We start from the raw sequence: 14,224 nt of genomic DNA, 5'->3' as shown, positions 1-14,224 counted from the left end.
TTATCTATATGGCACACAAGAACTAGCAGTATCTAACTGTCAAAATACACTGAGATAAGAGGCAGTTCAATAGCTTAGAAATTAGCATATGAGCTTAACTAGGTTAAGCATTACACAAAGAATACCAAGAGAACAAAGCAAATTTGATGATAAAATAAATTGGAAAGTTGTTTAAAATTGCATGCCCTATCTGAATCATGAAAGGGTAATTTTGACTAGACTGATCCTTTTAAATGTGCAGAGTATTAAAACTGTCAATAATTCTTGGAAATAGACTTAGAAAGATTATATATAATTACATTTTAGGAATTAAACTTATTTCTATATTTTGCTCAATTAAGTTACTTTTCCATTTTTGTCTTTTTATAAGAAAGAATAAGTTTCTGAATCTTATATATTATAGCATTTTATTGACATAGTTAATATATTTTGTACGGGTTATTGTAATAGAAACGAGGTTAATCACTTTTTTTTCTCAAGGAAACAGGGTAATCACTGTTCTGTCAGTACTGTGATTATCTGGTACTCATCTGTTCTGCCTGTGCTGGGAAATTACTTATTGGGTGTACAGTGCTCTATTGCTTATAACAGAGTTTTCTACACTTTATATGTATGTATCAAAGAAAAAATGGGATTGTATAATTTCAAAATATTCCTTATGAAAATCTCATTTATATTCAGATAGTGAGATATATAGATGTTTTGCTGGGATTGAGGCTAGTGGAAGAGATGTGAGAATATGTCTATGGCACTGAATGATTAGGAAAATTTAGGGCATTAATATCTAATATAGGTCCTTTAGTGCTGAAATAAACACAAACAAAATGTATGCCTTATTATTAATATTGATTATTTATTAAGTGTTAAATATTACAAAGCTCTGATAGATTAATTTATTTAATGGTGGTAAGAGTCCATGAGCCATTACTCCTGGGTTTCAACTCCTGATTACCCGCATAATTTGGGCGAGCAAGCACCTTATTTCCAGGCATTGCTGCATGGAGGACTTTCGAACGAAAACCCGCTTCAGAAGAAGTAAAAAACATCAAAGTAGTAGAATTTAGTAAAGGTATGCAAGGATGACCATGTTGCTGCCCTGCAAATTTGTTCAATAGAAGCCTCATTCTTGAAAGCCCAGAAAGTACAAACTGATCTAGTCTAATAGGCTGCAATACATTTTGGGGAAGACTTGCCCACCTCCATGTAAGCCTTCTGAATCAAAAGTTTTAGCCAAGCTGAAGTAGTGTCTGCGCCTTCTTGCCTTTGCGTGATCTCGAGAAAAGAATAAACAAATTAGAGGATTGTCTAGAATAATTTGTAATTTGTAAGTAGAATAATAATGATTTTACTACATCAAAATTATGTAGAAGTCGTCCTTTAGAATTTTGTGGATTTGGACAAAGGGAAGGAACTTCAGTCTCCTGAATGATGTTTTCAGAAGAAACCACCTTTGGAAAAAGTCAAATATAGTCCTTAAAATCACCTTATCCTGGTGGAAAAAAAAAGATAAGATAAGAAAGCTTGCAAGAAAGAGCAGACAATTCAGAGATACCTCAAGACAGAAATTGAATGTCCAAATAAAGAAAATGCTCAAAGGAAGATGCTTGCAAAACTCCTAGAACCAAATTAAGGTTCCTTAAGGAGGAGAAATTGGATAATCAATGGACTAAACTTGAACTCAGAATGTCAGGAAGTTTAGCAATTTTCTTGAGGAAGAAAATGGAAATCGCTGAAATTTTACTTTTAAAGAACTAGCAGATAAACCCTTATATAAGCCCTCATAAAATGGAAAATGTATTGGAATTCTGAAGGAATGACAAATGAAACCTTGATATTCATGCCAGGAAAGAAAAACTTTCCACATCTTGTGATAGATTATTCTTGTAACAGGCTTAGGGGCCTTAATTATAGTGTCAACTACAACATTAGAAACCCCTGTTTGTGTTAACATTAGGCATTTAAACCTTCAAGTTGAGAGACTTAAGATCTTGATGATAAAAGGGGACTTAAGACAGTAGGTTGTGTCTTAGTGGAAAGACCACGGAGTACACTGTACCAAATCTGCAAACCAAGTTCTGCATTGTCAAGCAGGAAGACTCAAACTTACTAATGAGTGCTATTGTTTATCTGAGCTACCACTCTTGGCAGCAGAAATATTTAAATAAGATAAAAATACCAAGGAGCTGCTAGAGTATCTACAAACTCCTGTCTATGGATCCCTGAATCTTGCAAAATATCTGCGAAGTTTGTTGTTCAAACGAGAATCCATCAGGTCTACCTCTGGTAGACCCCATTAAACTGCAATGTGATTGAAAAACTTTCAGGAGAAGAGTTATTATGACTAAAACTATCCATATAAGGATTGCTAAAAGCAACATAGATAATCATGCAAAATATACATAAGTGGATCTACCTACTAAAGGATAAATATAAAAATATTGGGGAAAGTTCAAGGATGCTCCAACATGGAAGAATTTACAGATATACATTGATAAACCACAAAAAAAAGTATTGAATAACATAATGTATTTGATTACATAATTACAGAATAAAGATTCAGGGATTTAAACAGAAAATTTGTGAATCTAATGGGACAAAATGTGATCACAGAATAGAGACGCACTCAGTGAAAAACAAAACAAAAAGATGTCCTGGTTCTAGGAAAAAGAAAAAGGAAAGCCCCTTCCACATCATTGCTACATAAAATACGCATTGAGAAAAAAAGGCAGGCATTATTTAAGTGCAGCAAGAAGAAAGTTATGTAGCACATTGCCAAATAAAGCCTAATGCTATAAAATAATAAAGAAGCCTTAACCTCTCTAACCTGAAATGGCCATGTAGGTCAATAGCGCGGTTGATAAGTGGTAATGTGAAAGAAAATGGGGTGGGCTGAAGGAGCATACTTGTATTAGGAAAATGAAAGAAAAATTATAGTAGCACTAATGGAAACAAAAATTTACTTTAAATAAATAGCAAAAATGCATTAAAAGATCTTCTTTAAAAAAAATTACATAATTTCCCGTTAAGTAAAATTTGGTTGTCAGATTTAATAAAAATGCTCTGATAGACTCTCTAATGCCTTTAAATGAATTCTATACATTATTGCTTGTCTAAAATGTATTAAGTCTATACAAATTTGTGGTTGTGTCTGTATTTTAAATTGTCCCCTGGCTATGATGTACTATACGAAATGTACCTGCTAATACCATGCAAGCTTTCTGATTACATAAAAATGTCCTCACCTCAAGATACACTCACTCCACTATGCTTAACAACTGCAGAACAACTATGCCCCGTAGAGAGCATATCCAGTGCTGTGTATTTAACAACAGAGGATCTATATAAAGAGTATATCGATGAGCCAACCGGAGTAGGCTAAGAGACCGGTCTCTGTGACACCTGTGGCAACCTTATGACCAACTTCTTAACTTGGAGTAAATCAGTCACTAACCAATACTTTAATCTCCCCTCTGTGTTTCAGTAGCAGTTCGCTGAAGGGAAAATGGAACTCTTATTGGTCTGATGACCCCTCTCAATCAAGAATCTGAAGGACTTCAATCCTTCATCTTCCTTCTGGGAGGCAAAGATAAGACTAACATACCAGAAAGGTAGGAGGTATTAAGTACTCTTGAACTTTTTGGAATCTTTGCTCACTCCTAGTGGCCAGGAGTTGAAGTAATGGCTTGTGGAATCTCACCACCTTAAGAAATAAAGTGTATGGTATAGCTTCCACAAGGAAAAATAACCTGATAAATTCACAAATGCTTAACATTTTGAGTTTTTTGTGTATCCCAACTATTTGGACATCTAGGGCTCCATGAACTAAAGTGTCAATTTGCTCGCCGACAGCGTGTCTGGTCAACTAGCTAGAACTTGCAGGTAGCAAGATGCTGCCCGCTTGCCATATGTACTAAAAAACAGCGTAAAAATTGTTGCGTCTAATCCGCATCCAGCGCAGGCAAATGATTCACACATCTGATGCCTCGCTAGTAGCAAATGTACTATTATTTTCTTACAACTTGTCAGTCATGTCTGTCCCAAATAACTGTAAGGTGTCAGAAACATCACATTTGCAGTGGGAAGTTATTTCAGCACTATATAAAGTCCACTTTATCTATTTTTTCAGACATAAAAATTACTGAACCTGAAGCGTTTCAAGCTTATATATTTATTTTTAATAAATTAAGTATGGCAACTTCAGGATCTGATTCGCAGACAACCAAATCCAAGAATCCACACTTCTCATGCCAGCATAACCTGGTTCTTGTTGATATGGTACAGGACTCTTATGACTATTTATTTGGTTGTTGTGCGAAGCAAACTTCCAGTGCAAAAAGAGTATTTGGACTCGTATCGGTGATGCTGTCAGTGCTCAGGGCCCCGGAAAAAAAGGACGTTGACCAGATAAAGAAAAGGTACGACGACATTAAAAAAATCGCCAAAGCAAAATTGGCAAAAGAAAAAAAATTCTATATTTGTATGAGTGCATCGATAACTTTTGTTAGATGACGCGAAAAGGCAGATTGACTGAAACCAATGATAATGCTGGACACTGCCTGAAACAATCCGGTGGCAAAAAAGTGCAAGGCAGCAAGAAACTTGAGGAGCCTGGGAATGGCCATTGAAGGTGCCATCACTGGCTTTAGGAACTGTGCAATTGGAGCATATAAAGTCAATATTGAATGTCAATTCAGACGGAACATTTGAATAGCCTCTCTATTGGAAAGGCCATCTAAAGGAACCAGAGGAAGGAATACATGCTGTACCGGCAATCTCCTTCTTCTAACAACATTTTCTATGGCATCAGGTTCCCGAATTTGCCTTCTCCCCCTGATTTGCATCAGACGAAGAATATATAGCTGAAGAAGTGTCTCCATGGCTAGCAGGATCAACAGTAAGTAAAGATTCAATTGTATTGTCCTTCTTTTATATCCCTTGTAGGCGTATATCTTATAGACCCTATTGTTTATTATAGTGCTCGCCACCTAAAAGCTGGCGAGGGATTTTTTATTTTTTTTTAAAGACATACAAAGTCAATTACACAAAGGTACATAAATGATATGAATCACCTTAAAAACTATGGGTAATCGGTCCCCTCATAGGTCTTTGACTAAACAAAAAAAAGAGGAAATCATACTAACTCTATTCTCAGCCATTTGCCCTTTACACCGAGAGAGATGGAGAATCCCTTGTTAACTTTTCCAAAATAACCTTTGCTTCCTTGGGAGTTTCATAATTATTGTTATACAAATAAAAATATTCTTCGTTTAACAAATTTTCATTAACTTTTTTGATCCACTCTTCTTTTGTAGGGGTTTCTACTGTTTTCCATTTATTAAAATTAATTTTATTTGGTATAGGTATCTTCTGGGTTTATTACCTTTAAAATCCAAATTGTTTAATATTGCTGTGAGGAAATTATTCAATTTCTTCCTATCTTCCTTGCTATCTATTACTTGTAATATGTTGCCCCAAAAAGGTTTAATTCTTGGACAGAACCACATAATATGAGATAGCGAACCTCTATCTCCACAGATTCTCCAACAGCTATCTTGGGTATGGGGGTAGATTTTTTTAATTCTGGAAGGTGTAAGATACCATCTTGTTAAAATCTTTAAATTTTGTTCTAGCATTCTAGCTGATATGGAAGATTTATCTGTACAATGGAATATATTTATCCAAATCTTGGGGTCTATATCCAGTTTTAATTCCGTTTGCCAATTCTTAATATAAGGAGGGAGGGAATCTGTACTATCCTGTAGGATACCGTATGCCTTAGAGAGGATATGTTTTATATTCACCCTAGAGTTTCATAAGTTCTCTATTTTTGTTAATGGTCTGAATATCTTATCCTTTTCCTTAATAGTTAAGACATAGTGACATACTTGTGAGTACGTAAACCAGTCAATAACTTCAAGATATCCCTTTGCCTGTAGATCTTTCTGAGTCTTTAATTTCCCCTCTTCTATTAGGTCTATTATTCGGTAATTATTATCTTTTTCATCCCCTTTAAAATGTCCCGCTAGAAATGCTTTATTCTCCACTAAGGCTAATAGTGGGGATGGGATTGATGAAATCTCCTCTTTTTTCCGAATCAGCTTATCCCATATCTTAAAATTTTCTTTCAGGATACTATAATTCTCTATCCATATGGATCTATCCCTTGGTTTTAACCAACATTGATTACTTATCTCTTTCCTATATAAAAGGTCTTCTATTTTCACCCAAATTTTCGCATCCTTTTTAGTATGCCACTCTATTACCCTTTGCATCATGGATGCCTGTCTATATTTAACCAGATTGGGAAGGCCCAATCCTCTCACTTGTCTTTTCCTGAACATAGTCACTGTACCTATTCTTGGGTGAATTTTACCCCAAACATAGTTATTAATCATTCTTTGAACTTCTTCCATATATTTAGTTGGGAGAGGGATAGGCAAAGCCTGCAATAAATACAGGAATCTTGGTAAAACATTCATCTGGATAATATTTATCCTCCCCAACCATGAAATCCTTTTAGGGTACCAAGATAATAGGTAATTTGTTATAGTTTTTTTAAAGCTTATATAGTTGAGGTCATACATTTTGCTCACTGATTTGGTCAAAAATATTCCAAAATATTTCAGTGATTCCATCCTTTTAAAAGGTGAAATCCTAGTTATGCATTCTTGTATCTTATCATCTCCACATGCATTATTTCAGACTTATTCATATTTACTAAGAAATTAGACATTGTCCCAAATACCTTAAATTCTTTCAACAATGCTGCAATTGATGCCGCAGGCTCGGATAGAGACAGGAGGATATCATCTGCAAATAAAGAAACTTTATACTCATTATCTCCTAAATTAATCCCCCTTATATATTTATTTTGTCTAATACGGGCTGCTAAAACTTCTATAGTTAAAGTAAATAATGTTGGTGATATTGGGCAGCTTTGCCTCGTCTCATTGTGAATCTCAAATCTATTAGAAGTTTTCCCATTTATTTTTATCCTTGCTGTTGGATTTGAGTATAATGCCATTATTCTCTTAATCGTTATCTGATTGAAATGAAATAACCTTAATGTGCTTTCCAGAAATGACCACTTAACTCGGTCGAATGCTTTTTCGGCATCCACAGAAATGAACACTGATGGGGTCTTTTTCAATTGGGCAAATTCTAATAAATGTATGTTCTTAATAATATTATCTCTAGCTTCTCTATTCTGGATGAAGCCCACTTGATCCAAATGTATAATTTATTTCAGAATATTCTTTAATCGATTAGCCATAATCTTTGCATATATTTTTAAATCCAGATTTAAAAGTGATATAGGTCTGTAGTTTTTTTACTTCCTCCTTACTCTTACCTGCCTTGGGGATCACAATTATGCTAGCCTCCTGCATTTCTATAGAGAACTTCTTCCCTTCATCTATTGAGGTGTATAATTTGTCTTTATAGTTTTTATAGTATAGAGCCGTATACCCTTCCGGGCCTGGGGCTTTTCCTTCTGTTAGGCTCTCATTGGTCACATGGATTTCCTGGAGACTTATTGGCTCGTCTAACTTTTGATTTTCAAGTTCTGTTACTTTATTTAATCTGAGCTTGCTTGTGTAGGTTCTCCAATCTGTTTCTTCCCTACCTTGAGAATCTATATTGTATAGGGATTTATAAAAAAATTCAAATTGTGTACTAATCTCCTTTTGGTTCTTGCAAAGTATTTTATTCTCATTCTTTAATTTGTAAATACCATTACTTATTTCTTTTTTCTTAATGGCTCTAGCCAGGAGCCTTCCATTTTTATCCCCTTCCGTATAATATTTACGTTTTAACCATATTGCTTTCCTTTTATTTATACTAGACCAGTATTCCTGAAAAGTCCTCCTTTCTTTCCCTAGTTCTTCTAGGATATTTTTATTATCTGGATTTGGCTTATGTCTCTTCTCCAAAATATGGATCCTATTCATTGTCTCCAGGAACTTTTTTTCTCTTAGCCTATTTTTTACAGCCCTTAATTTGATTAACTTGCCCCTCAAGACGCATTTATGTGCGTCCCAGAGGACTGTTGTTGAAATGTCCTCTGTATTATTGATATTAAAAAAATTCTACTATTAATCCTGCTTTCTTGTCCCTATCCTCTGGTTTCCTTAATATAGAATCATCTAGTCTCCAATTAAACTGTTTTCCCTCCTGTATACCCCAATTTAATTTCAATCTTACCGGGGCGTGATCTGACCATGTCATTGGAAGGATCTGGATTTACTGTAGCCTTGTTAGTCCTTTTAAATCTAAACAAAAGTAATCAAGTCTTGAATAAGACAAGTGTGGGTGTGAAAAAAAAGTATAATCTTTTTGATCCGGGTGGAACAATCTCCATCCTGCAAAGCAATCTGGCCTAAACTATTATTAACTTGATTTACAATATATTTAGATGTGGAAGATTTTTTTTTTTTAAATTATCTAAATTTGGTTCTTATGTCACATTAAAATCTCCCCCCAGTATAGTAACCCCCTCTTGAAAATCCAAAATAAGGTTGGTTAATTTCTTAAAGAAAACGTTCTGCTTTGTATTTGGGCCATACACATTAAATATCGTCACGGGTTCCCCCTGGAGAATACCTTTTATTCTATGTATCTCCCCTCTTTATCTTTTAGTTGGTCCCTTAACTGAAAGTTCAGTATTTTGTGAACCAGTATACAAACCCCATTCTTCCTGGCTCTATCCGAAGCCGAATAACATATTTTATATTTCTCATTAATAAACCTAGGTTCTTTATTTCTTCTAAAATGAGTTTCTTGAAATAATAATATGTCCCCTTTTAATTTCTCCATCTCCCTCAGTGCCATGGATCTCTTCTCGGGAGTATTTAGCCCTTTGGAATTTATAGAAATAAAATGAATATCAGTCATTAGAGTTTATAACTCCCTCGAAGAGCAACCATAAATATGACCTATTACCCAACCATAACTGAAAACTTGGCAATTTTATTCCATAGGTGTTTCTAGTAACATCTAACATAAACATTCTGCATCCAAACATATCGAAAAAACAAAAACACAAAAAGGTAGAACCCAGGGGGTAGTATTTCCTCCCTGTTGGAATTATTTCCACTTCTCTTATAGAGAAGGAGGAAAAAAAAAATATCAATATAACACACAGTGACCGTGCAAAAAGAAGGAAAAGAGTCTGTGACAGAAAAAATATTCAAAGTGCTCTTTGTAGGTCGTAAAAAAAAAAAAAAAGAAAAAATAACACTTAAAGTGCAATGAGAAAGGAAGTTTCCAGTCATTGGACATCTTCTATTGTGAAGAGAAAAAAATAAATAAATTATTATTATAGTGATAATAGTGATGTATATGAGAAGGGCATTGCCTTCATAATAAAAATATTCGAAGTGCCCCATGGCAGTGAGGGGAGTAAGAACGAAAAAAAAAAGGATATAAAATAGGGTTGTATATCCCCTATGCGTGCAATAATTAAGGAAGTGACCAGCAGCTAGGAAAAGCCCAGGAGCTAGGGCATCTTCTTAAAGTGGTGGGTTTTTTTTTATATGAATAGATATAAAGCAATTTTTAAAATCCCTTTCTAAAGCCCTTTAAGGAGCTTTAACCTGAAATGAAATGCAATGGCATTCGACTATCTTTTCTGCTTCTCTTCTTCCTCAATATTCCTCTGTTTTATGTGGGGGTTGCTGCTTAGGTATTTTGTCTTGGATAGTCCTTTTTCTTCCAAACTTCCTCCCAGTAGTTCCTTTGATGCTTTCCACTCTCATAAGGCCTTTGTCCTATCTCTGCTTGTTCGTCTCTCTCAAAGTCCTCAGGAATTTCTAACTGCAGTTGTAGTTTAGAATTTGACAAATATCTTCTTTCCTTTTATAGTATAGGGTATTCCCATTGTAAGAAATTATTAGGCCAAAGGGGTATGTCCACTTATACCTGATCCCTTTTTCTTGCAGAGATCTAGTTAAGAATCTAAGGTCTCTCCTTTTTTTCATTGTTGTCAAACTTAAGTCTGCAAAGATCTGCAGGTCCCAATGTTGATATTTAAGGGTATGTTCTTTTTTGGCTATTCTTAATATTTGTTCTTTTAAATCGAATTCTTGTAGTTTTAATATCACATCTCTTGGTCTCCCTGTTAACCCCTGACTTCCTGTTCTGTGTATTCTGACTATATTTATTTCTCTATCCTGTAAATTTTTGTGTAAAGGGTTTTAGCTCTTCTATTTTAATCTCTTCAGGGATGCCTTTTATTCTTAAATTCCCCCTTCTGGACCTGTCTTTCAGATCTGCTAATTTTTTTTTGTATTTCCCTTATAATGTATGTTTGAGCTAGTATAGTTTAATTAGCTTGGGAGAGGCTTTTATCCATTTCCTCCTGTTGTTCTTCTAATACATTAACCCTTTGGCCCACCTCTTTCAAATCTTTTTTCAGTACTGAGAGTTCAGCAACTATACAGTCTTTTATTGACATAATATCCTCCTTAGTGGCCAATCTTCTTATCTCTTCCATATTTATCTGGATTTCCTTAGTTACTGGGTTATCTGTAGGTTTTGCCCCTATATTTTGGGGGCTAGTGTGGCTCTCCATACTCAGGTTTTGGAAGAAGGGGTTATCTTTCATGCTTGGGGATTTGTTATTTTTATTTGCTTTGTCTAGCTTAGCCGCTTTTTTTGCTGCCATTCCTCTTATAATTTTCTCTTTAGCTCTATCTTTGCTTCTTTTAAATGATGGTAATAATATAAACCCTCTTAGGTGTTAGCAGTTACTGATTTTAGGTCTTTTTTTTTTCCCCCCTTTTCCCCTTTTTTCCCCCTTTCTTCCCTTTACGCTCCCCTTTCCTTCCTTTTTCTCCTTTTCTTATGATTTCTTTTCCTTTTATAACAACTCCTAACTCTTCCTTATTTTCCCTGTGAGTTAGAAGAGGAGCAGGAATCTCTTCTTTAACAACTTTGCTGTAGGTCTTCTGTTATTGTATCTATACCCCCTTATTCAAAGCGCCGGATCAGCGCTACATTTACATTAAGCTGGCGAATAAGGGCTGCATGGGTTACAGCTTTCAGCCCTTATGGTCTGTACTCCCAGTAGCTTTCCAGGGTAACTTGCTCGCTTGGAGCATTCTTTAAGGGTTATTCCCCTCACTTCCTTTATGGGTTACCCCCGCTTCAGCTCCCGCACCAGCTACGCAGTCTTGCCCAAAGAAAGTCACCTATGGGGCTGTACTATCGCCAGTGTTTACCTGAGCTGGCTCCTTACGGCTCTCCCTGTAGTGGCCGGTCCTGTGGCACATCTGATAGCTCCAGTTCAACTGAGCTGGCTCTGTTTTCCTTCTCTGGGGGGAGTCCCCTCCAGTTTACTTATGCCTCGAGCTCCGCTTCAAACAGCTCACAGGTCTCCCGCTCCTGGGCGTCTCTGCAGGTCACTCTCTCTCCAGGTCCGACACCATAACCTCCGCCTCCTCATAGGGTGACTTCCTTTCCACTGCACACCCACGACGCTTCTCCTGAGCCGTCTCGGCTCACCTCTTTTCTCTCACCAGCGGTGGCAGATCTTAAGGTATTCCCATTACTTCCATTGTGTCCGGGCTTTACTGGAGCAGCGTTCAGATCGTAGCCCTCTCTCTGCCGACGCCGCTTGTCTCTACCTCCACCTGAGTCTGCTCACATCACACTCCCCGCTGGTTTCATTACAGGTGTGTTTGTTTGTGTTAAGAGCCAGGTTTCTTTTTACCGCAGCTATCCAGCGTGACACTTTTGTTGTATCTACAGATTTCGGCTCCTTATAAATTAACTGGACATTTTAAATTAGCATTCCGACAGGGAGAATTTTAGGAGCTTCACCTCTCTGCTGCCATCCTCTTGCATGCAGCAGGCTCCTCCCTTTTAAACGAGCTAGGTGCGTAAAAAAGTAGCATGCATAGAAATAGATTGTTTAGTAATTACTGTTTATTGTGAGATTTATGTTGAGTGAGGATTTTTAAACTACAAAAAAAGACTAGAATATCAGAGTTGCAGACAAGTTTGCTTGTCCGTTTTTCAATGAATTCAAGGCATAGTAAATACGATGTTTTATACACACGCAGAAATTTCAACGGAAAAACTCACGAACACCTCGCAGACAGCTTAGTACATGGAGCCCTAGTCTATTGAAATAAGAGTTCCATTCACTTGCCTGTTTTTTTCCCTTTTTTTTTGCCTTCCTTAATTATTCTTTACTATTATTTTTTTTCATTCTCCCCAAGCTACCTCTTTTAAATTTATATATCCATCCTTTTACCACAATGTATCACTATTAATATGAAAATTCCTTTAATAAAATGTATCTATGTAGTTTTCTAGAGTCTGAGTGATTCGATAACAAAGTTAATTTAAAATGAACTGTTCAATGACTTCCATATTTAAACTGACTATATATTTGAAAAGCAAACATATAAAAAATGCTATTTAGTGCAACATAAAGTCATATCTTTTTACCAAACATCACCTTACACATGAAGAATGCTGATGTGTTTCATAGCTTGTGATGTGCCAAAATGAATAATTTCCCAGACAGAGAAATGGTTACAAAATACAAGTGAACAAGCTGCAGGATAAATACATAACAGGAGCATGAAATCCTGCAAAACTGATGTATTTTCCAAGGTTTACTAAGAATAGAAAATGAAACAAAATGAGAAAAGCACAGCCCCAGGTACATCTTAGAAATCAAACTGCCACCTATAATTCATATGATCCAGTCTTATCAAAAATAATGCTTGAGTTCATATTCTCAGGGGACACAAAACTCAATATTTAAGATATGATTCACATTTTTTTCTCGTTCAGTCCATCCCCAATTCTTTATCGTTGTCACAGTAACAAAAGTCAAGCCAAGATGAACAGCATGCCTGAAGCCAAGGTTTCCATATGACATTGTTCCACGTTAACTGATTATGAACTGCTTGAAGAGTTTTTTTATGCTTTTCTGTTGCTTGCTGAACAATTTGAAGAATTTGATCAAAATTAGGTTCTGTCTGTGGTGTAAGAGGTCTCTCTTCTTTTGGATCTTTAGATAGGTCAAATAGTAATGGTGGGTTGTGGTAGGTAACAAAATCTCCAAAACAAAAGCAGACATGTGTATCATAGCAACCACTTGAGCCTTCCGGATTAAAGTTTGGAGTAAAAAAAAGAACTTTCCAAACTGAGTTACCTGAAATAATCATAACAAAACAAATAATTATTTAAGCTGTATATTTAAAATTGCAATTAAGTAACAATATATTCATTAAATTAATTTTATAAAAACAACATTAATTTCTAAAAAAGATTTTAATGGTCTCATAGTATGAAGCAACAGTCACAGGAAAAATAGCCGGCACCCTTTGGGATAAAAAAATCAGCTCTTTATTAAGGTCACGTATAAAAACAAATGATCACGCCTAACTTGTTTTGGCTACATTGCCTTAGTTGTAAGCTTACCACTAAGGCGATGTAGCCGAAACATGTTAGGCATGATCATCTGTTTTTATACGTGACCTTAATAAAGATCTGATTTTTATCCGAAAAGGGTGCCGACTATAATTCCCCCTAGCCAGGTACCTTTCAGCTGCTGCTGATTGGAGTGTACTTTGTCAAGTGGTAGAGGACCAGTGTCCTTTGACGTAATTCGAGTACCTGGAAGAGACATAGGGCTAGTGGAGCTAGCAGCGAATTGCTGCCACCTTGGAAGAGGATTCCCCTCACTGGGCGCACAAACATCTACCCAGTAGCAGCACGCATTTCAAGATACAAAGGGTGGTGAGTGACTGACCGGGCTAACTTTGTTTTCCTTGTTTTGCTGCTTTGGGGATACGCTGTGCTGTACTGTGCTATTGTGGGACCGCCATCCATATTTTACTTGCTCATTTGGAGACATTCCACCTGTAATATCATTATACCACTTTGGCGTTTTTGTGGCTGGAGCTGGCCTTAAACAGCTTTACTTGATTGGCTCATAGTATGAAGCCCACATCATCAAATAGATTTCAACTACTAAAATATAATCCTCATTTCAACTTGCATACAAACTGGTCTTTTTTTTTTTAGAAGCATCACCATTTAAAGGGACAGTCAACACCAGAATTTTTGTTGTTTAAAAAGAAAGATAATCCCATTATTACCCATTCCCCTGTTTTGCATAACCAACACAGTTATATAAACACACTTTAGACCTCTGTCATTACCTTGTATATAAGCCCCTGCAAACTACCCCCTTATTTCAGTACTT

At 36.0% G+C, this 14,224-nt stretch overlaps 1 protein-coding gene across 2 annotated transcripts in view; it reads right to left on the bottom strand.

The window, feature by feature from the left end:
* Positions 1-833: 833 nt before the first annotated feature.
* The window catches only part of STS (steroid sulfatase), a 785,042-nt gene continuing 771,651 nt past the window's right edge, over positions 834-14,224 (bottom strand). For both annotated transcript variants that reach the window (XM_053706447.1, XM_053706448.1), the window contains one exon: positions 834-13,168. In XM_053706447.1, coding sequence (XP_053562422.1) covers positions 12,801-13,168 — 368 coding nt within the window. In that variant the 3' untranslated portion in view covers positions 834-12,800. The remainder of the gene's footprint in view (positions 13,169-14,224) is intronic.

Source organism: Bombina bombina, chromosome 3, assembly GCF_027579735.1.
Source record: "Bombina bombina isolate aBomBom1 chromosome 3, aBomBom1.pri, whole genome shotgun sequence".
NCBI lineage: Eukaryota > Metazoa > Chordata > Amphibia > Anura > Bombinatoridae > Bombina > Bombina bombina.
Note: the sequence above shows the minus strand (reverse complement) of the source record. Positions and strands in the feature narration are given on the sequence as shown.